Raw genomic sequence first — 24,558 nt, forward strand, 5'->3', positions numbered from 1 at the left:
CTAGAAACATCTGCTATAGCTGAACGTAGCATCATGAGTAAGCATGAGATATTATTTGAGGAGAATGAGTTTTTAGCCTGCTTTTCGAACTACTGGGACTCAGTCATCAAAGAGGCTTTGGAAATTGTGTGTGTCAACAGCTTAAATAAGGATACTGGCTACGAAATCAGAGTAGTGTGGAAGTGAGCACTTAATACCAACACACCGTTTAGGAATATATCCCTGCTGGAATGGAAAATTTTTCTCCCATTCATGAAAAATAGTCGCAGATTGTATCAAGAGAGTGCTAAGAAGACACAGTATTGACACAATGTGTAAACCATTAAGAAACATGAACACCAACAACTGGCTACACCTGCTGCTTGCCTTACAAATGCAGTCCAATGTATATACAAACTACTAAAAGAAACTATAAGACTCTGCTTAAAGAGCAAAATAGCAGCTGTTGTTTGGGCAATACAGATTGTCAGTTGCAGATCATGCACTGGTAGCAACTTTGTTTCTTTGATACTATAGCTTTAAAAGACACAATCCTTACCATTTTAGGAAGTCTGTGCTTGGATGTACTGAGAAGAGGCTATAGACATCCAAAAGAACGAAAACATGTTTGACAAAAAAGAATAAAGCTGGACAAGTTGTAGGCCATAGCGTTAAATAAAACAAACAGCATCAACTTTTCTGCACTACGAGCTCTGTAACTTATTTATTCCCTGTTTAAGTTTGAAACTACTATCTGGACATCTGATGTTGTTTCCAGCATAAGGAGAGTAAATGTTTCACACAGAAAAATGCCATAGGAGATGGCATAGTACCCATAAACAAAAATCATGAAAAATGTAAATATCAATGAAAGCCTGTGTTGTATTGGCAGTTGCTTTCCTAATGGAGACATTGATAAATATTGCTGAAACACAGGTTTATTAGGTAATTAATGTAACATGTGCACTGAGAACATTTGGTATGACATGTACACAACTTCCTCACACACTTCTACAAACAGTCCTAGTTAAGTACTGCCAGAACAGCATTAATTTTTATTTTGTATCTGATAGTAGCAGCTGCCAGTTATAATGATTTGTACATACTTTTTATGTAGTGTCACCATAAAATTTCCAAAAAGAGGGGATGATTAGGGAACGTAGTAACTGACAGTCTGTTTCATGATCCTACAAACTACCATGAAATAAAAACAAAGGCTTTACTCTGATAGATTTTATGTCTGATCATGCTAATAAACCAACAAAATATGTGGAAAGGTCTGCACAACAAGCAATGAGAAGCAGTTTACCATAAACATTCGCCGGATGAAATGTATCAGTTACTTTTAAATTCAGTTTCTCAACATTCAAGCCATCCTCCCTCAGAAAGGCACCACAACAGATTAACTATGAATAAAATGAAACAGTGACTGGATTTTGAAATTACACAAGGTTTGTCTGGAATGTAATGTCACTGGCTGTGTCATGAAGCTCCTATTGATTCGAATGTGTGCTAGGCACCCAGGATAGCTCGTGGGAGTTGTTTGGTCCCCAAAGAGACCAATACAGTTTTCTCTGACCTCCTGGAGAGTCAGGAAGTGTCATTTCATGAACCTCTGTTGAATAAAATGGGAAGTATACTGCCAAAATGACTCCAGTGATTTAGCAATATTTGGGAATGAATGTTTGTCAAAATGGCAGATATTTTGATGGAATAAAGCATTTTTGCTGGATGACTGGAATGATGTTGATGTCAAACCCAGCTGTGGAGGACCTTCAGCATTGATAGGTGAAGGCATTGGAAGTCATGCATATAAACTTTTGATACATATAGCAGATTGAGTGTATGTCTAATAGAATGATATTTTCACTCAACAGCGGAGTGTGCACTGATATGAAACTTCCTGGCAAATTAAAATTGCGCTCCAGACCGAGACTTGAACTCGGGAACTTTGCCTTTCGTGGGCAAGTGCTCTACCAACTGAGCTACCCAAGCACGACTCACGCCCCGTCCTCATAGCTTTAATTCCGCCAGTACCTCATCTCCTACCTTCCAAACTTTGCAGAAGCTCTCCTGCGAACCTTTCAGAACTAGCACTTCTGGGAGAAAGGATATTGTGGAGACATGGCTTAGCCACAGCCTGGGGGATGTTTCTAGAGTGAAATTTTCACTCTATGTGTGTCTAATAGTTCAGACTCTTTGTATATCCAGAACCACCATCCACAGAGCTGTAACTGAACAATTGCAGACAAAGAAAATGTGTTCAAAACTGGTCCCAAAAATTTTGGCATCAGCTGCTTGGTGAGAAATTATCTGGTCAAAAAGGATGTGGCAATACTGTCACAGCCCACTCCCACCTTCCCGTTCTCTCCATGCAATCTCGATCTTTGTTTCCCCAGCTCAAGACAATCTGGAAAGTACTCTGTTTTGAAACCAGGGACAATGTGAAAGGTGCTGTTACACATTTCTTAGAAGACATTCCATCCCAGGCCTGCTAGGAATGCATTCAATGGCTGGGAACCTTGCTGGCAAAAACAGAATGCAGGAGGGTTCCTATTCTGAAGAAATTTTATGCACTGTACTAATCTTATCAGTAAATTAGTTTGTATGAACTTAGTGACATTACCCTCCAGACAAACTTTGTAGTATCATGTACTAGAAAGAAAGAAATCTACCTAACAATATTAATAAAAGGAAAGTTGCTACTCACCATATAGTGGGGATGCTGAGTTGTAGATAGGCACAACAAAAGACTATCCCAAATAAAGCTTTTGGCCATTAAGGCCTTCGTCAACAATAGATCTCTCTCTCTCTCTCTCTCTCTCTCTCTCTCCCTCTCTCTCTCTCTCTCTCACACACACACACACACACACACACACACACACACACACACACACTCACACACACTGCAGTCCCAGACAACTGAAACGATACTGCAAGCAGCACTACCATTGCATGATGGGAGTGGCGACTCGGTGGGGGTAAGGAGGAGGCTAGGGCAAGGAGGCGGAGGGATAGTATGATGGGGTGGCAGACAGTGAAGTGCTGCAGGTTAGAAGGAGGGCAGGGGAGAGATGGGTAGGGGGAGTAGTGGAAAAGGAGAGAAGTAAAAACAAAAAGGCTGGGTGTGGAGGTGCAATGATGGCTGTGTAGTGCTGGAATGGGAACAGGGAATGGGCTGGATGGGTGAGGACAGTGACTAATGAAGGTTGAGGCCAGGAGGGTGACAAGAATGTAGGATGCATTGCAGGGAAAGTTCCCACCTGTGCAGTTCAGAAAACCTGGTGTTGGTGGGAAACATCCATATGCCACAGGCTGTGAAGCAATCATTGAAATGAAGGATGTCATGTTTGGCAGCGTGTTCAGAAATGGGGTGGTCCACTTGTTTCTTGGCCAGTTTGTCCATGACCATTCTTGCAGACAGACACCTTTTTGATTATCATGCTTACACAGACTGCAGCACAGTGGTTGCAGCTTAGCTTGTAGACTGCATGACTGGTTTCACAGGTAGCCCTGTCTTTAATGGGATGTTAGTGACCAGAATGGAGTAGATGGTGGTGGATGGATGTATGGGACAGGTCTTGCACTTAGGTCTATTACAGGGGTCTGAGCTGTGAGGGAAGGGTTTGGAGCAGGGGTTGTGTAAGGATGGACGAGTAAATTGTGTAGGTTCGATGGACGGTGGAATGCCATTGTAGGAGGGGTGGGAAGGATAGTGGGCAGGACATTTCTCATTTCAGGGCATGTTGAGAGGCAGTCGAAACCTTGGTGGAGAATGTAATTCAGTTGCTCCAGTCCTGGGTGGTACAGAGTTACGAGAGGAATCCTTCTCTGTGGCTGGACGGTGGGATTTTGGGAGGTGGCAGGAGACTGGAAAGATAAGGCACAGGAGATATGTTTTTGTACAAGGCTGGGAGCATAATTACATTCTTTGAAAGCTTCGATGAGACCCTCGGTACATTTTGAGAGTGACTGCTCATCACTGCAGATGCAATAACCGTAGGTGGCTATGTTGTACGGAAGGTACTTCTTGGTGTGTCAGCTGTCAAAGTGGAGGTATTGCTGGTGGTTAGTAGGTTTGATATGGATGGAGGTACTGACATAGCCGTATGCTACTCAGCATCTCTGGTTTATGGTGAGTAGCATATTCCTAATATTGTTGCATTTCATTTTTTTTCCATTATTTGATTTTTGCCTGATGGTTTTTCTCTGATCATAACCCACTGCTGTTTTCCTTTGTTATTATTTTCTTATGCATCATTATATTCAATGTTCGTCCTTCTTTCCTGTGTTTCTCTTATCACCTTACAAACTGCACTGCACACTCTACTTACAAGCTACACTGTATCATCCGTCTCGGCAGTGCACAACACATAGCTACAAGACCATGTGGATTGTTGCTGAATCTTATGTCTCACATTAGTCCCGCCAATATAATTAATTCTATACTTTCAAATTGATCACTGTCCCTGATGCCACATGATCTTGGATCTTGGACCTCATCCTACGAAACAATGCAATGAAAAGTTTTTCGTTTTTTTATTAGTAGAACAGGCTAGAGATGAAAGTAATGTTATGGTAAAATCAAAAAACGGAAAATGCAGGATGGAATAATCACAATATTATGAAAATGATAGTTACTAATCACCAGGTAGCAGGGATGCCAAAGTGCAGATAGTGTAGTGGTTAACAAAAAAGAAAAAGAGAAGAAAAGGAAAGGTTGAAAATGTGGGAAGAAATCGTGAATAAAAAGGGGTTTTTAAAATCTTTAATGACCGTGGAAAAGGGAAAGATTGAAACGCAAGTCGGACTTCGTATTACAGAAAAGTTATCGGACTTTGTGATTCGGAAAAGCTATTGTTCGGGTGGTCCTTGTGGCGTTTCTGAGCAAAAGTCAAACCAATTTCCATTACAAAAATTATTTGAAAGAGAACGGAGAATAACAAAATGTGATTAACAGGGGGAAATGGCATAGATAAGAGTTCATTCTTTACCATGTTAACATGTCTTCTCTCATGCGGCGTCCAGGTCTTGTTCTCCAAAAATTTCCTGTTTCATTTCTGCGTGAAAAGTCGTAGCTGCTCGGAAATTTTGCAATCGTCCAAGAATCACTAATTTATACAAATAAAAACCATCGTGTTATTGAATGCAATTTATTTTACGTTGCTACTTCCATCCTCCGAATTTCATACCAACTTCCACAATACCTCTGCATATCAATGAGTTTTTTTGTCTTAATCCGACCACGACTAGCTAATAAGTAAGTTAAGCTTCCGCTCTCAAAGACAAAAGTGGGTAGAAAAACAAAAAGAGTTACAATTTTAGTACCTTCATTTTCTTATATATTTTCTCTGCCATCGAGCGCTCGTACAGCTGCGACTGTATAATTTATATCTGAGGGAACGAGTGTAGTGCGGCAAAATTCAAAGTCCTGCTACAATAGGTACAACAAAAAGACTGTCAGTCAAAGCTTTTGGTCAAACTGGTCTTCATCATAATTAGACTACATACATACACACATTCATGCAAATGCAGCTCGCACACAGCCTGTGGACATGGCCAGAGATTCTGGTCATGTGTGTGTAAGTAGCATTTGCATGAGTGTTTGTGTTTATGTTGTCTTCACTGTGATGAAGGCCTGTTTGGCTGAAAGCTTTGTTCAGCAGTATTTTGGTGGGGCCTGTCTGTGAGTCAGCATCTCTGCTACATTGTGAGTTGCAACTATCCTTTTCATAATATTGTCATTAATGTTATGGTAACACTTTTGAATGGTATTTGTACCAGTTCATCAACAGAAAACTAGATGTATTTGTGGTAAAACAACAGAATATATTGCAATTTAAATTAAATTGACAATCACACAAACCATGTGCTCTAGACTATGGGAGATTAACTTGAAAGTTGAGCAGAAACAGAGTAAAAGATACCTTTGTCAACTGTAACATAGTTGGAAGTACACAAACTAACCTGTAAACCAGTAAGTATGAAATACGTAGACTGACATACAAGTCAGTAAGTTTGAAGGAGGAGACAATAGCTAAAGATATATTTTCCTCTATTTCCACATAACCTAATCTCTACAGTCACATCCACCAAAGTACATTTATGTAATGGCACTCATCTCTGAGGTATCCAGGTGATGGAAGGAATTTTAACTGCCAGTATTCAGCCACTAACGGGAGGAGAGATGGTAGCATAAAGTTCCTGATCACCAGACCTTTTGCCAATGTTGTGCATTAAATTTCAAATCTGTATGTACTGTCTAAGTGATAGTGTCCACATGGAAAAATTGAAGATGGTCTGTCCATTGGATGGTGATGTTAAAACTTGACTGTCACCTTGGTGCTAGAGTAGACTATACCAACATTGGGTTTCACCTTCTCCTTTCTCTGTCATAAGCATAATCATCCATAAACTCATGGCACTCCACTCTGCACATATTTACCACAGTCACTTACATAAGCATGAAGCATCCCCATAATGGTCGGGGGAAGGTAATACCAAACTGCCTCCACTAGGGCCTTGACTAGTACAGTGGATGGATCTCCTGCGTTGTCCCCTATGCTCCTAGAAGTCTGGGACATCATCATCCTGTGAGATTATTGTAAAACTGTTAAGCTACATCAGTCTGATACATGTACGAATATTTTTCAAATATAGGATTTTACTAAACATTGTTTTTCATAATGTTCTTTTATCCATCAATATGTTCACAGCTTGATAAATTATATGTACCAATTTAAATAAACCAACAGATTGTGTAGTTTATGATTTTAAATGATTATTTAATTTTTCCATTATCCATTACTAATCAGCCCTTCGTCTTACAAATACAAGGCAGTTGTGGGAAGAAATGTATAACATTTGCTAAGTATAGAATAGAGGTTAGAAAAATGTCATAGCAGCCCTGTCTTAAGCTGTTCAATAGTCAGTTTGTAACGTTCTCCTTGGATCGTTACACTTAACTTAAATTTCTTCTGCCTGGTCCACTGATGAATGAATATGAAATTTTCATGCTTCACAAAAATGTATTTACATTAATTTACAACCGAACTGCACACTCATCATGTAAACAAAACACAAACTTACTTCACTGATCTCTTTGACTTCCAAAACTAACTTCCAAACTGACTGACTGACTCCCCCACAGCATTGCTGCATTGCTTTATGTAGAATTTTAACAATAAATTTCAAAATAAACCATTATTAATTTTTTACAATTTCAGTGTTACAACTAAAATTTATTAAACAAATGTTACAGCCGAATAAGGTATAAAATACAATATCAAATGACATAATCTTTTATAGTAATATCTTTAGTTTTCCATAAAAAAATCAATGTGAACGGCCAGCACATCTTGGCACAGTGTTACGCTGTCCGGGTTATCTGGATACTTCCCACTAATACCAACCTATCCGAACTCGGGAGATGGGAACTTGCTCTTCAATATATCCTCTCTTCCCGTTATCCACCAGGCCTCAATCTCCACTAATTTCAAGTTGCTGCCACTCATACCTCACCTGTCATTCAACAACATCTTTGCCTCTGCACTTCCGCCTCGACTGACATGTCTGCCCAAACTCTTTGTCTTTAAATATGTCTGCTTGTGTCTGTATATGTGTGGATGGATATGTGTGTGTGTGCGAGTGTATACCCGTCCTTTTTTCCCCCTAAGGTAAGTCTTTCCGCTCCCAGGATTGGAATGACTCCTTATCCTCTCCCTTAAAACCCACATCCTTTCGTCTTTCCTTCTCCTTCCCTCTTTCCTGATGAGGCAACAGTTTGTTGCGAAAGCTTGAATTTTGTGTGTATGTTTGTGTTTGTTTGTGTGTCTGTCGACCTGCCAGCACTTTCATTTGGTAAGTCACATCATCTTTGTTTTTAGATATATATTTCCTACGTGGAATGTTTCCCTCTATTATAACTATATATATATATATATATATATATATATATATATAATGGAAGGAAACATTCCACGTGGGAAAAATTATATATAAAAACAAAGATGAGGTGACTTACCGAACAAAAGCGCTGGCAGGTCGATAGACACACAAACAAACACAAACATACACACAAAATTCAAGCTTTCGCAACAAACTGTTGCCTCATCAGGAAAGAGGGAAGGAGAGGGGAAGACGAAAGGAAGTGGGTTTTAAGGGAGAGGGTAAGGAGTCATTCCAATCCCGGGAGCGGAAAGACTTACCTTAGGGGGAAAAAAGGACAGGTATACACTCGCACACACGCACATATCCATCCACACATACAGACACAAGCAGACATATTTAAAGACAAAGAGTTTGGGCAGAGATGTCAGTCGAGGCAGAAGTGTAGAGGCAAAGAAGTTGTTGAAAGACAGGTGAGGTATGAGTGGCGGCAACTTGAAATTAGCGGAGATTGAGGCCTGGCGGATGACGAGAAGAGAGGATATACTGAAGGGCAAGTTCCCATCTCCGGAGTTCGGATAGGTTGGTGTTGGTGGGAAGTATCCAGATAACCCGGACGGTGTAACACTGAGCCAAGATGTGCTGGCTGTGCACCAAGGCATGTTTAGCCACAGGGTGATCCTCATTACCAACAAACACTGTCTGCCTGTGGTTTGGGGATTTCATAGGGATGAACTAACCTTCGTAACCTGTTAGTTCATCCCTATGAAATCCCCAAACCACCTTCCCTACCCTCTGGCTCCTATCCTTGTAACCGCCCCCGATGCAAAACCTGTCCCATGCACCCTCCCACCACCACCTACTCCAGTCCTGTAACCCGGAAGGTGTACACGATCAGAGGCAGAGCCACGTGTGAAAGCACCCACGTGATTTACCAACTGACCTGCCTACACTGTGATGCATTCTATGTGGGAATGACCAGCAACAAACTGTCCATTCGCATGAATGGACACAGGCAGACAGTGTTTGTTGGTAATGAGGATCACCCTGTGGCTAAACATGCCTTGGTGCACAGCCAGCACATCTTGGCTCAGTGTTACACCGTCCGGGTTATCTGGATACTTCCCACCAACACCAACCTATCCGAACTCCGGAGATGGGAACTTGCCCTTCAGTATATCCTCTCTTCTCGTCATCCGCCAGGCCTCAATCTCCGCTAATTTCAAGTTGCCGCCACTCATACCTCACCTGTCTTTCAACAACTTCTTTGCCTCTACACTTCTGCCTCGACTGACATCTCTGCCCAAACTCTTTGTCTTTAAATATGTCTGCTTGTGTCTGTATGTGTGGATGGATATGTGCGTGTGTGCGAGTGTATACCTGTCCTTTTTTCCCCCTAAGGTAAGTCTTTCCGCTCCCGGGATTGGAATGACTCCTTACCCTCTCCCTTAAAACCCACTTCCTTTCGTCTTCCCCTCTCCTTCCCTCTTTCCTGATGAGGCAACAGTTTGTTGCGAAAGCTTGAATTTTGTGTGTATGTTTGTGTTTGTTTGTGTGTCTATCGACCTGCCAGCGCTTTTGTTCGGTAAGTCACCTCATCTTTGTTTTTTTTTATTATTATATATATATATATATATATATATATATATATATATATATATATATATATATATATAATAGAGGGAAACATTCCACGTGGGATATATATATATATATATATATATATATATATATATACAAACATAATACTGTACATGATTTTAGACTTTACCTATATTTGAAATACATGTAAGGTAGTGACGTAAAAATTTGTAGCAAAACTGAATAACTGCTTTTTTATTTTTTTAATTACAGCCACCTGACAAAAATCTACAGAATGGAGATATATTGGGATATTACATTGGGTATAAGATCAGTAACTCATCAGATCCGTTCCACTACAAAACTTTTGAAGTAATTCCTGGAATGGAACTACAAAATACATTGAATGAATTGGAAAAATTTACAGAGTACTGCATCTTAATTCAAGCATACAACAGAGCTGGTGCTGGCCCACACAGTAAAGAAGTCACTGCTACAACAGAGGAAGATGGTAATAAAATACTGGATGTTATTTTCATAAATTAAGTGGCCATACTTAGAGGTTTTAATAGCAGAATCAAGAACTTTCCATGTATCTCAATGTTATTAAATACATTTGTCCTTCAGGAAAAGGAATTCAGAGTTGAGAAATGTATAGAGAAGTGAAATCGTTGATTAAGCTACTCAGGTCATTAATTAAGCCACAGGCACTACTTTTTTAAAAATATATCATTTATTTTCTCTGCTTTTCTTTCAGCCCCCTAAACATTTACTCTTGTACATTATTAACAAAAAGTATCTATAAGACATTTCATTCTAAACAGTGCAACATAAAGCATAACCCTTGTGATTAGCCAAGCTGAGCCTGTGGTTGTATCTTCCAATATTTTGTACACGAAGAAAACATTATAACAAGTCACAGTTTATTAAATAAAACATACATAAAATGACAGTGATTTTCTTCAAGAATTACGTAATCGGTGTTGTTCTTATCAGCTTGGTGTGCATTTACCACTCAGTTTCATAGTTATTTTATCATCAGCTGAAGAACATGCATGATAACACCAAGCCGTGAAGTCATATTTGTTGTGCCACTGTTTTTACTCTGTAAATGAATACTTAGAACAGTAATCTTGCTGTTTGTGTTAAATTGAAAACATTGAGCAATATAATACATTAGGATACTATAGGCTTACGTTAATATATGTTAACAATGTTGAATGATATTTTCTGACACTTGCAACACACTGTGTACCATCAGATCACATGGAATAAATAAATAAACAATAAATAAACAAAACACCACTGGAATCTATGGGAAAAACAATAATTTCATTCATGTGTTGTGTTCCAAATACTGAAACTGTTAACATGAGACCAAATTGCAGACTTTGTTTCAGCCACACACAACAACTTAATCATATTTCTGCTGTGTTAGCAGGATCTTCATATCTACATTTCCAGTTGTCCACCACTTTCCAGCCTAACATGACAACATCATCAGTTTTCTGTTGTGTTAAGAGGTCCTATGCATCTACATCTCTGGTGGTCCATCGCTTCCTTCTTAACACCTCTATATTTTTTCTTGTGGAGCATATCATCTGAGATCTGCTATCTCTTCCTCCCCCACCTTCTCACCCCTTCCACAAATTCTGCTGAAGCTGCTTTTATAAGCCACTCCTTTTTTAGTGTATGTCCTATATATTTTCTTTTCCTTTGTATTATTACATTTAGTAACTGCCTCTGCTGTCTCACTCTCTCAGTACAGTTAAGAAAGCCAATTGTAAATAGTGCAGCGCAAGAAATAATGCAAAATGCCAAAAACTGCTAAGTGCAGATATGAGATGAAGCCAGTCAACGCCAACCATCCACTGATAGTAAGAAGGGAATGAACGGATTATGTGAAGAAACAGCAATACCACAGAAGATGCTTTGAAAATAAAAGCAAAACGTGTCTGGTGTAATTCTTTTTAATCAGAACCCAGTCAGCTCAAGACAGATAACCTATAATAACAGGTGTTTCCTTTTAGACTAGTTTCTGAAACAATGTTGGTGTTTGATTATCACTATTTATAATTTTTTTCTGTATGGTACTTCTTAAAATATTCTTTCAGGTTAAGTGCAGGCTTCCTTTTGCATGTTTCATAGTAGAAAATTGTTTCTCTGGTTCCTCCTTTCTCATTGCATTTTCTGCATACCATGCACTTCTCTGTTGATTTTGTTTACAAATACAAATACAATTAGAAATGTTTTATTCCACCGTTGAGCATATTTACATGCAATTGGTGTTGTCAGTGTTTGCATAACAATAATAATCATATAATAATAAAATAATAATAATATAAACTTTGTCATGACAGATGTTATTAACTAAAATATAATAATCCAGGATGGATACAATACATATTTGTGCAAATTTCAATAACAACAAGACATTTCTAATAGATCAGTTACAAGATAAATGAACTACATGGTTGAGTGAATAACAAATAAGTAATCAAACAGATATTTAACAATAAGTACATGAAACAGCAATAAAATAGTTGCACAGTGTGGGATATGTATAGTTTGCAGTTAATTTATTATTTATTCTCTTAAGGAAAGTGGGTCATTAGTCACATACTCAAGAAACTCTTGAGCAGAGTAAATTACTTTACTTTTGATCCACCTCGAAAGACTAGTTTTAAATTTATGTAGCAGCATTGTGTAGGTATTTTCAGGTAATTTGTTGAAGTAGACAGGTCCAAGATATTTGTAGATGTTATATGTGTTTGCAGGCCTAGCATATGGCATATTAATTGTATGTCCACTTCTTATGTTATAGTCATGAACTGTTCTCCTTAAGTCAAATTTACTCAGGTTCTCTTAAACGAAGACAAGGCAGTTGTAAATATACAGGCCAGGACTGTCAATATATTTAGTTTCTTAAAATAATCTCAACATGATTTATATGGGCTAAGTTCTGCTATGTACCTTATGGCTTTCTTTTGCCATTTAAACACTAATTTTGATCCTACAGAATTGCCTCATAATAGTATCCCATAACTCAGGTGCGAATGGAAGAATGCAAAATATGCATATAACAGAAGTTCTTTCTGACACTGCTCCTCAGCTTGTACAGCAGATATATGGCACATGCCAATTTGCCACATATCTTCCCTTTGTAGGTATCCCGGCTGAGCTTTTGATCTATATGAAATCCCAATAATTTTACTGTTTTGTTATCATGACTGGGAGCATTGAGATTGAAAACAATAGCTTCAGTTTTACCTTAATTCTTCTGCAGTATATTTGCCTCAAACCGAGTAGTGCATCTCTCCATTGCTACTGCCATGGTGTGTTGCACATTTTCAAGATTAGTATCACATGTGATGAATGTTGTGTCATCAGCATATAGCATTGCATCACATGATACAACTGAAGGTAAATCATTTATATAAGTAATGAAAAGGAAAAGTCCAAGAACAGATTCTTGAGGTACACCCTTTACAACTAGGAGACATTCTGACATTTGGTTATTTACATTAACTAACGGTTTTCTGTTGTCCAAGTATGACTGCATTAGGCATAGAGCATTCTCTCTCATCCGGTAGTGGTAGGGTTTTTTTATGAGAATATTGTGGGAGACCATATCAAAAGCTTTTCTGAGGTCCAAAAGTGTTGCACAGATAATATCTTCATTTTCAAAACAATTTTATATTTTTGCTACCACACTCTCAACTGCTTTGACTGTAGAAAGGCTAGATCTGAAACTATACTGTGAGGAGATGAGTATATCATTGTGTTCAAAATATTGACTCATCTATTCAAAAAGATTTCGGGCTTGCAGCCGGTTGTTGTTAGCTTCCATCCATGATATTTCGACTGGACAACTGCCAGCCATCCTGAGGTGAGCCATCGAAGACTGACGAAGATGCCCTCCGTTCCGCAATATATAGCGTGCAGCGATTATTCCGGGCATGCGTCAAAATCATGTTGACAGACGAACCGCACCGCCGGCCAGCAGCGCCCTCACAGGTGGAACTGCAGAACTCGGCTGTCTTCGGCGTTGTCAATTGCCGCAGCCATCAGAGTACTCTGATGTCTTCGTCTGGAGCAGATCTTAAAGATGACGGGTTCCACACATTATCTAGCTGGTAGCGATTGTCACGGTTCATAAGATTGTCTGCCATGCTAATTTCCACTGATTCTTTTATGACGGAGTCCCAAAGGGATGTTCCTGTGGCCAAAATTGTTGTCTTGTCATACTCCATTGAGTGTCCAGTGGAAATGCAATGCTCAGCAATTGCAGACTTGCTAGGTTGCACAAATGGCGAGTACAGCGTTGATGTTCAGTGCAACGTTCTTCTACTGTTCGCAATGTTTGTCCTATATATGACATGCCACACTGACAAGGTATTTTATAAATTCCCGCCTTCCGCAATACCAAATCTTCTTTCACTGATCCCGGCAGGTCGGAAATCCTCGATGGTGGATGGAAAATCACTTTCACTTTAAAACTGTGGAGGATTCTTGCAGTTTTGAAGGAAATGTTGCCAACAAAGGGAAGAAAAGCTAAAGATTTAGTAGGCGTGGTCGCTTCTTTCTCCACTCCCTGTTTCTTTGGCTTAATTGCAAGTGCCTTGCTAGAATATCCATTCTCTTTGAAAACCCTGTTCAGGTGGGCAAGCTCTTCAGGCAAACTAGCTGCATCTGACACTACATGAGCTCTGTGTACAAGTGTTTTAAGTACACTCATTGTTTGCGATGGGTGATGGCAGCTGGACGAATTTAAATACAAATCAGTATGTGTGGGCTTTCGATAAACTGAATGCCCCAGAGAGCCATCACTCTTCTGTCTAACTAGCACATCCAAGAAAGGGAGGCAACCATTTTTCTCTAATTCCATTGTAAACTGAATGTTCTCATGCATGAAGTTAAGGTGATCTAACAACTCCATTAATTTGTCTTCTCCATGAGGCCACACTACGAGAGTATCATCCACATATCTCCAAAAAACAGTTGGTTTGAGGGCTGCTGATTCAAGTGCTCTCTCCTCAAAATCCTCCATAAGAAGGTTGGCCACCAAGGAAGACAAGGGGCTACCCATGGCAACGCCGTCAATCTGTTCAAAGTACTCTTGGTTTATCATAAAATATGTTGAGGAGAGGGCGTGGCGGAACAAAGCAGTGATTCCCACCTGAAACTTACGTCAAAACTATCTAAAAGATCAAAAGTACTTAGGCGGAGAGCCCCCAGTCTTTTGATAAAATCTGCCGAGTTTCGTATGTGATGTGGAATTTTGCCCACAAATGGCCTCAGCAAGGATGCAAGATGTTTGGCTAAATCATAAGTGGGGGCCCCAATATTGCTCACTATTGGCCTTAAGGGTAGTCCGTCTTTATATACCTTCAGAAGGCCATACAGTCTTACAGGTACGCTGCCATGAGGTCTTAAGCGCTTCATCGTCTCTGGAGGCAACGAGGAAGAATTCAGGAGTGTAGATGTCTTCCGTTGCACATTTCCTGTAGGATCATTATCAATCTTCCTGTAGGCAGAATCACTTAGTAGACCATACATTTTATCCACATACAAACTGTGAGGTAACAGTACAGTTTAATTGCCTTTATCGGCCTTCAGTACCACAATGTCCGGATCTTCTCGGAGATTTCACAGTACAGCCCTTTCTGTGGAGGTTATGTTACTGTGTTGAGGAGGAGCTCTCAGAAGAGCACGGCAAGTTTGTTCTGCAGTTTCCATAGGAAGGTGTCATATAGCTTCTTCAACACCACTTACAAAACTTACCAAAGGTAGTGCTCTAGGTGTAGGTGCAAAATTCAAACCCTTACTTAATACCGACAGCGTCGCGTCATCCAAATTCTTGTCCGTGAAGTTAACAATGGAACGTTTTGCTGTAATCCCCTGTGGCGATGACTGTTGTGGCACCAGATGATCAAATTTTGACATCTGCTGAGAACTTGCATCCTTGTGTACCCACTCAAATTTGGCGGAAGTCAATCCATCAACTCAGTCCCATGATACAGTAGACAGATGTGCTGCAATCTTCAGATGCAGGTGGAACAATTCTTCTGAAATGGCATCCAATCTTCGTCTTCTGTGGCAAATCCTCTCTTTAACAATAACGTGACTGGCCTTTTCCGTTAGCTTCCGTGCAGTGGCAGTCTTAATAAAAGGCATCACTCTGGAAAGTTTTGGTATTATGCCATGGTCCCGACATCTCAATAAAAAGTTCAAAGAACACAAAAGCTGAGCTCTCTTACCATGTAGTTTGTCAAAACTTCTTACATGTGAGGCCATCTCCTCCCCGTAAAGGCTTCTGATGTGAAATTTAAAATTTTCTCAGCGAACTAAATATTCAAAAAGATTTTGGACTTGCAGCCAGTCGTCGTTAGGTTCCATCCACGATATTTCTTCAGTCTTCGATGACTCACCTGAGGATGGCTGGCAGTTGTCCAGTCGAAATATCGTGGATGGAAGCTAACGACGACGGGCTGCAAGCCCAAAATCGTTTTGAGTATTTAGTTTGCCTGGAAAATTTTAAATTTCACGTTGACTCATCTGTTTAAGCATGCAGTATTCTATTATTTTTGATGTTATGGTGTAACATGCGCATGGGGCACACAATACTCGTTGAAGCCTGTGCTATGGTAATTGAGCGGGGTTCACCTTATGAGAAAGGATTTTCTTACAGATATCGAACGCGTGTACCTGAATGGTGGCAAATCAGACTTACACCCACTCTGTAATAACAATTATACGTCAAGCAAGTTCGAAATGCAATTACACGTCAGTATGGACCAAAAGCAACACTGCAGATGCTTCCAATTTAATAATAATACGGTCGCCAGCCTAATTAGGCATTAACTGAGTTTCTCCCCTGTACAATTTGGTGTATATTCATGCAAAACAACACATAGTAACACTGCATAATATAGTAAAATTTTAGAACCAGAAAATCTATTGAACTGATAGTTTCACGTTCTGTACTGATATGGAAAAACCATGAATACATAACACTACACTATAATGTATACTACAAAACTTCATACTGTCTATTGATCTGATTAAAATCGGGCGTAGGTTACCCTAGAAATAACACTCTCGAGCCACACACAAAATTTCAATTTTGATAAATATAAAACACTGATGAATTTTGACTTATATATTGACTTAAACTTTTGCTGGTCAAACCAATGTGGAACACTTCAGAATTCAAATGAGTAAAAAAGGGGGGAGGGGGGCGGGGTGGGGAGGGGGGGAGGGACCCTGAAACTGTTATGATCACTATATTAAAAAAATTGATTACTGAAATTATCATGCGTTCAAGATTTCCAGTATATGAGTTACTACTCATTTATCTTATTTACTTCTCATTTAAATACCTATATATCTGTCTCGAAATAATTAAACTTCATTACTATATCAATATTAAAGTTATCTTTCAATTTCGTTAGGCCTTTGTTATTCATTTACTGGTTCATTAACAAAACAGTTCTGTAAACACCATTCTAGCATAACTAGGTCTGCAAGTAATTATTATTGACACAAGGTTTAATTTTTCATTTCAGGACACTCGGATTGCACAACATTTGGAAAGGACCCTGTCTAGGTTAGTTGTGAGGATAATTAAATGATGGGAAAGTTCTAGTAAAATTTAGGTTATTATTGAACAGTTCACTCTATGGTCCATACGAATACAGTACTAAAAGTTTCAACCTGATTGTATCGATGCGGCGGTTGGCGGGCGGCGAGATGGCGAGGCACAGAGCACACACACAACCACAGCTATGGCTCTTGACGTATCGGCACTTTAATTCTTCTTAGCGTCGCAATACTTTTCTATTTAGTGCCTATGGAATTTTGCCATGCTGTGTGGGCGTTGGAACAGCATACCCGAGGCTCAGTGAAACTACGTCTTCCAGGAGAGCCTCCTCGCTCCAGAAGGTTTTGCTCAGACCAATGCCAAACTCCAACTACTACTGCTGAGCTCGTTGAGCCGTGCAGTGCCCGCGTGCATTTCCCCGCGCTCGCCTGCCATCCACCTTTTACCGCTCCTTGACAGGCCGGGTATTCACCCGAGGTTTTGCATTCTACATATCCTAACACATTGCCTATGTATGGACCAGACGCACAATTACAATTTTAAACATCTTACAACAGTTTCAACATTTGTTACATTTCAATTCTATTACAATATTGCTTGACATTTGACATAAACATTAATATTCACATTGAAACTTGTTTACAGTTTTCTTAACACAATGGTATGAAACAAAAAACAAATGAAACCAGAACATCAATTACTCAAGTTTAACAAAAAATCAGATGGAAAAAAAAAATTATTTATATGTACAATAGTACAATGTCATTTTTGTTACACATGCCCCTGTTTCCAGTAAATTTCACTATGTGCAAATTTGATGGGAACACTCAATTTTATATTTATACAGGGGTTCTGAATCTTTGCGTGAATGTGCCATCATAAAATTTTATATCGCAAAACTTCCCTTCACTCACATCATATAGGTCTATACTTTTTAATATATTGAGAACAGTTACCTATCATTTACTTAAGTGCCTTTGGCACAGTCCAACCTCCTATCACAACATGATTTAAGTAGCAAATTACTCATTATTATTAAATTTCTCAGATAAATAAAAATCAAAATTTGGAACACAAACACTTAACTACAAATCAGATACAAATACCTACATATGCTATAAACCAATTTGTTGCTGCTTGCATTGAATGGCAGTAATTTCCTTATTTATTAATAAATACACAGTACTATTTAGAAAAATCACTACTTATATTTGCTGCCTATTATTCAGATTTGAGCAGTCCATTTCACATCATTTTATCACATCACCTGTACCACACTTACAATTCTCCTTTGACTATTTATCTGCCCTCTTTGGTGTTTGGCAGTCCTTTATATAATGAGTCATGTACTGCCCACTTTGATTTTTGGCGGTCCCATCTTTTATCTGGCTTGCAGCATTTGCTTTTTCTTTTCAGGCCTGTTTTCCACACATCTTTACATTTATAGTACATATGGTAATCTGAAACTCACATAAGTACATTATCACACTGACACTGGTATACATACATTTACAAAGATTTGTTACATTTAGAATAAAATAGTTTCAGCATAAGATACAGCACATTTACTGCAGATTGCTTTCTGATTGTCCTTAGGGTACTCACTCCTAGGAACATACAGTTTCAGGTCCACAACGTTTCTTACACCTAAAGGTCTCTTGGATTTTGGGTAGATCAGGTAGTAAGCATTATCGTGTGGAATGTTCTGTATTCTATACGGTCCATTATAAATGTATTTAAATTTGGAAATCTCATGGTTCAGTTCACTAGATTTTTAGTGGGTTTTTAAAAGAACATAATCCCCAATTTTAAATTTTGAAACTTTCAGGTTTTTATCATGTCTTTTAGATCTAGATTCAGCTTTTTGCTTTGCCCTTTTTCTGACTAATTCTTTCTTTTGACTCAACCCCAAGCTTGTACAAGGTGGAAACTCTAGTTTTTTTCTTAATTAAACTTTTACTTCTGCTGCCTAACAAAATTTCTTCCGGTGGGAACCCAGTAGATTCATGATGTAAGGTGTTCATGACATTCTCAAAGTCCGATATAAACCTGCCCCAGGCTCTAAATCATGCCCCTTCCTGTTTTCCACAACGCACCTTGGCCGACTGTGACATAGTCCCAAGATACATTCCTGACCTATGAACCATTTATATCTGGTGACTTTCTAGGTTTCTGGAGTTCAAAGTCTTTGCTTACTTCAACTCCTTGCAAAATAGACACTGAGTCATCAGGTGGCTCTTTCTTCCTGTGTTCAGTGTCAACATCTGGGTTTTGTTTTGAAACTTCGTCATCAGTAGGTACAATATCCCAATTAGCTCTATTCCCATTATTTTCACTAGTACCGAAATACTCATCATCTGAACCATCTTCAGAATCCGACCATTCTGGATCGCTTTCAGGTTCTAACATAAAAGCTTTTCTGAGACAGGAACTAAGTTCTTCCTCTGCATTTTCGTCAGGCTTTGATTTTAACTCAATATCCTCTTTTGGCAAAACAGCCTCATTATCAGCTTCATCACATCCACTGTTACTTCATATTTAGTGTAATCCTCGTGGACTTCAATTACTCTTAGGTAATTACCTGCCCCTTCCCCACGGTGCCTTTCAGTAACAGCTTGTACTGTTGGCGGATCTTTAACAGAAGTTACTTCCTCATCAGTGCTTAGGATTTCATCCTCCAATTCCTTCCTATCTTTAACCATTGTCCTTTCGGCAGCACGCGTACTTCGCGCGGTGCTATTTATTCTCTCCTCTTCAAATTCAGGCCACGTCACCTTATCGACATCCCTACTATTTCCTTTTTCACTAATTAACCTCCTTGCCTCATATTCCTTCTTAAAATCCTCCCACTTACTTTGCTTGAGGCCCTTGTACCGATTGTCGATCTGCACACGCCAATCAGTTACTTCTGCTAATTCATTCTCGCCATTTACTTCATTGCTAACACTGCTAACCGCACCTCTCTGTGTATCCACTGTTCCATCTACTATTACCTTCGCCACGGAATTACCACTCTTAATGTATTCACCAGCTCATATGGCAATGCTTGTACCTAATTCTGCCGCCTTGCTAGCGGCTTCTCTCTGAACAGCTGTTCTACTAGGCTGGGCCGTTGCCCTCTGATGCTCCACTTGCCTGTTAACATGTATCGCTCTGTGCGCCGAAGATGACTCATCTGCACATACACCTGACGCTTGCTTCGCCACAACACGCTGCGTCGTTCCACGCCTGTCCCTAACCTGTCTCATAACTTCACTGCCAGTCCAGTAATGTTTCTTAAAACCGGGCCGGTATGTTCTGTCTGCTTCCGTTTGGCCCGCATTGTTCATGGAAATCAGTTTCCCGCATCGTTATTATTTTGCGCGGTGTATCCTCTACCACGACCTGGATAACCCCCTCTTCCTCTGCCTCTACCCCTCTGTGTCATGTTGACGCGAAACCCATTGCCGTCATTTCTCTCATCATTATTGCGGTTATTCCTGTTACTAAAATTCTGATGATTGGCACGACTTTCACGCCAGTGATCTTCGTCTTCGACCCTTTCGAGAAACGCTTGGAAGCTGCTATGATTGCTTCCCACATATCTCTTCGAATCTTCTGGAAGCGTTTTATATAGCTCCCATACGATTTCAGAATCGGATCTTCTCGCTCTTAAATGTGTCAACTTTCGGTACCAATATTCACAGAAATCTTTCAAAGAATTCCTGCCCCTGTTATCATGAAGTGTGGCCATGATAAACTCATGCCACAAATGATCCTGTTTTTGTTCGGACCAGTATTCTTCCGTACACTTTTGTTTAAACTCTTCGAACGTCATTAGTTCGGTATTCAAGTTAATTCCCCAGTGCTTAGCGTCACCTGCTAAGGCGCTAATTACTAAGTTTATTTTCTCCTGACCCGACAAGTGTTCAGGAAACATTCTCTCGCAATTTTTGATGAAATCCAACGGATGCCATCCGTTATGTTTCTTGGCTGGATCGAAGTGCTCCTCACCTTCCAACAGCTTCGGAAGTGGCGTTCCATTACAGACAACACCAAGTCTACCTTTGATTTTACTCTCGAGATCAAAAACTTTGCCTTGAATTTCGATGTATTTTATTCACACTTTTGCACACATCCGATAACTTTTTCGCCTAAATTTCTTTCAGTATCTGAAACTGCCTTTTTCAACTGTGAGATTCCATGTTGGCATTCGTTTACGATCTCAGTTTTAAGACCGAAAACTTTTTCGTCTACTTTTGTTTCAACTAGAGGCTCTACTTTCTCTTGGATGTTGAGAATTTCAACATCAAACCTACTGTTAGTGTTGTCAATTTCCCCCTGCATAGTATTCATACTTTTATTAATTGTGCCAATTTCAGACTTCATAGTATTTACTGCAGAACTTAAATTACGCACTTTTTGTTCTACCTGTTCTATTTGCTTACTAATTTCAATTCCTTGTTCTTCGACCTGTGCTTTAAGCTGACCAACTTGTGTTTTAAGCTGCTCGTCAACGTGTGTTTTAAGCTGATCATTCTGTGTTTTGAGCTGATTACTTTGTGTTTTAAGCTGCTCGTCAACGTGTGTTTTTAGCTGATCATTCTGTCCTGCAATTTGTTTGGTTAATCGTTCAAATAAGTCGTTCATGATTAAAATTTTCACACTGTCTTGTTCTACGGAATCGGTGCATTCCAATCCTACTTCAAAATTTTCTTTCGGTTCTTTCTTTATCTGTGGTGAATCAAACATGTCAGTGGATTTGTTCATGTACCCACTATCATCTACAAAGTCATCCTCTACTTCCTGTTTTATTCCTTGGTGTGTTCGAGGCAATCTCGACATTTTAATCTGTTCGTTAACATGTTCGTTGTATTGTATGTACGCCAATTGTCTACCACTAATGCCATTTGTTATCTGGCCGCGTAAACTCCTATCATTGCCAGCCGCATCTTCCATTACGCTCAGCACATCTACTGTTTTTACCTTCTTGTCCATACCGAACGCAAGTTACACCTCACTACCATACTTGACATTCTCTGATATTTACTTCACTGAATATTATTGCATTTCGTGCCACTGAACATCCACTGTTTGGTATTCACGTTAATTTGTGACCGACAACAACTGGATGTCCTGTCACCGGGAAGCCACTTCTAACGTGCGCGTGGGGCACACAATACTCGTTGAAGCTTGTTCTGTGGTAATTGAGCGGGGTTCACCTTATGAGAAAGGATTTTCTTACAGATATCGAACGCGTGTAGCTGAATGGTGGCAAATCAGACTTACTCTCACTCTGTAATAACAATGATCCGTCAAGCAAGTTCGAAATGCAATTACACGTCAGTATGGACCAAAAGCAACACTGCAGATGCTACCAATTTAATAATAATACGGTCGCCAGCCTAATTAGGCGTTAACTGAGTTTCTCCCCTGTACAAGTTGGTGTATATTCATGCAAAACAACACGTAGTAACACTGCATAATATAGTAAAATTTTAGAACCAGAAAATCTATTGAACTGATAGTTTCACGTTCTGTACTGATATGGAAAAACCATGAATACATAACACTACACTATAATGTATACTACAAAACTTCATACTGTCTATTGATCTGATTAAAATCAGGCATAGGTTACCCTAGAAATAACACTTTCAAGCCACACACAAAATGTCTGTTTTGATAAATATAAAACACTGATGAATTTTGACTTATATATTGACTTAAACTTTTGCTGGTCAAACCAATGTGGAACACTTCAGAATTCAAATGAGTAAAAAAGGGGGGAGGGGGGCGGGGGTGGGGGGGGTGGGGAGGGACCCTGAAACTGTTATGATCACTACATTAAAAAAATTGATTACTGAAATTATCATGCGTTCAAGATTTCCAGTATATGAGTTACTACTCTTTTTATCTTATTTACTTCTCATTTAAATACCTTTATATCTGTCTCGAAATAATTAAACTTCATTACTATATCAATATTAAAGTTATCTTTCAACTTCGTTAGGCCTTTTTTATTCATTTACTGGTTCATTAACAAAACAGTTCTTTAAACACCATTCTAACATAACTAGGTCTGCAAGTAATTATTATTAACACAAAGTTTAATTTTTCATTTCAGGACACTCGGATTGCACAACATTTGGAAAGGACCCTGTCTAGGTTAGTTGTGAGGATAATTAAATGATGGGAAAGTTCTGGTAAAATTTAGGTTATTATTGAACAGTTCACTCTATGGTCCATACAAATACAGTACTAAAAGTTTCAACCTGCTTGTATCGATGCGGCGGTTGGCGGGCGGCGAGATGGCGAGGCACAGAGCACACATACAACCACAGCTATGGCTCTTAACGTATCGGCACTTTAATTCTTCTTAGCGTCGCAATACTTTTCTATTTAGTGCCTATGGAATTTTGCCATGCTGTGTGGGCATTGGAACAGCATACCCGAGGCTCAGTGAAACTACGTCTTCCAGGAGAGCCTCCTCGCTCCAGAATGTGTTGCTCAGACCAATGCCAAACTCCAACTACTACTGCTGAGCTCGTTGAGCCGTGCAGTGCCCGCGTGCATTTCCCCGCGCTCGCCTGCCATCCACCTTTTACCGCTCTCTGACAGGCCGGGTATTCACCCGAGGTTTTGCATTCTACATATCCTAACACATTGCCTATGTATGGACCAGACGCACAATTACAATTTTAAACATCTTACAACAGTTTCAACATTTGTTACATTTCAATTCTATTACAATATTGCTTGACATTTGACATAAACATTAATATTCACATTGAAACTTGTTTACAGTTTTCTTAACACAATGGCATGAAACAAAAAACAAATGAAACCAGAACATCAATTACTCAAGTTTAACGAAAAGTCAGATGGAAAAACATATTATTTATATGTACAATAGTACAACGTCGTTGTTTTACAATGAGTATAAGTGATAGTGGGCAATGGTTATCTGGTGAGGCCACATCTCTTTTCTTATTTACTGGTTTAACTACAGATATTTTTAAACATTCTGGATAATTACCTTCTTTTAAAATTTTGTTAATTATTTTAGTCAGTGGTGTTACAATTTGTTTTCTGATTTATTTAGTAACATAATTTGAGAGACCATAGTAATCTTCTGTTCTAGAATTGCTGAGCTTAGCTATTCATTCATTGACCATCTTCTCAGTTACACAAGTCCAGTGAAAGCTGTCTGTCTGCTTTTGGATTATAAGATGCATCTTCCCATTTACTCTTTCCTTGCTCTCAGACAATGATAGTCTTCTTCTTTTCTTAGAATTTGTATTTCTCACCTGGTCAACTAGTTGCCTGATTAGATCTCTTCTGTAGAAAAGATGAGTCTGCAGCTGTTCCCCACATTTGTTTTTATCTGTTGAGTAAAGAATATAACTATTTACTACAGCAACTTCAATTAGTCACAAGAATAATTTTTGCTGTTACTTTCCTATACGACAGTAGGTTCAGGAATGGCACAGGCTCTTTTTTCCTGCAGCCAGATGGGTTTGAGGACA

At 39.3% G+C, this 24,558-nt stretch overlaps 1 protein-coding gene across 3 annotated transcripts in view; it reads left to right on the forward strand.

The window, feature by feature from the left end:
- LOC124596510 (Down syndrome cell adhesion molecule-like protein Dscam2) overlaps positions 1 to 24,558 on the forward strand; it is a 270,374-nt gene that overhangs the window by 95,900 nt on the left and 149,916 nt on the right. For all 3 annotated transcript variants that reach the window (XM_047135673.1, XM_047135675.1, XM_047135674.1), the window contains exon 7: positions 9,721 to 9,958. In XM_047135673.1, coding sequence (XP_046991629.1) covers positions 9,721 to 9,958 — 238 coding nt within the window. The remainder of the gene's footprint in view (positions 1 to 9,720; positions 9,959 to 24,558) is intronic.

This window comes from Schistocerca americana, chromosome 2, assembly GCF_021461395.2.
Source record: "Schistocerca americana isolate TAMUIC-IGC-003095 chromosome 2, iqSchAmer2.1, whole genome shotgun sequence".
NCBI classification, from domain to species: domain Eukaryota; kingdom Metazoa; phylum Arthropoda; class Insecta; order Orthoptera; family Acrididae; genus Schistocerca; species Schistocerca americana.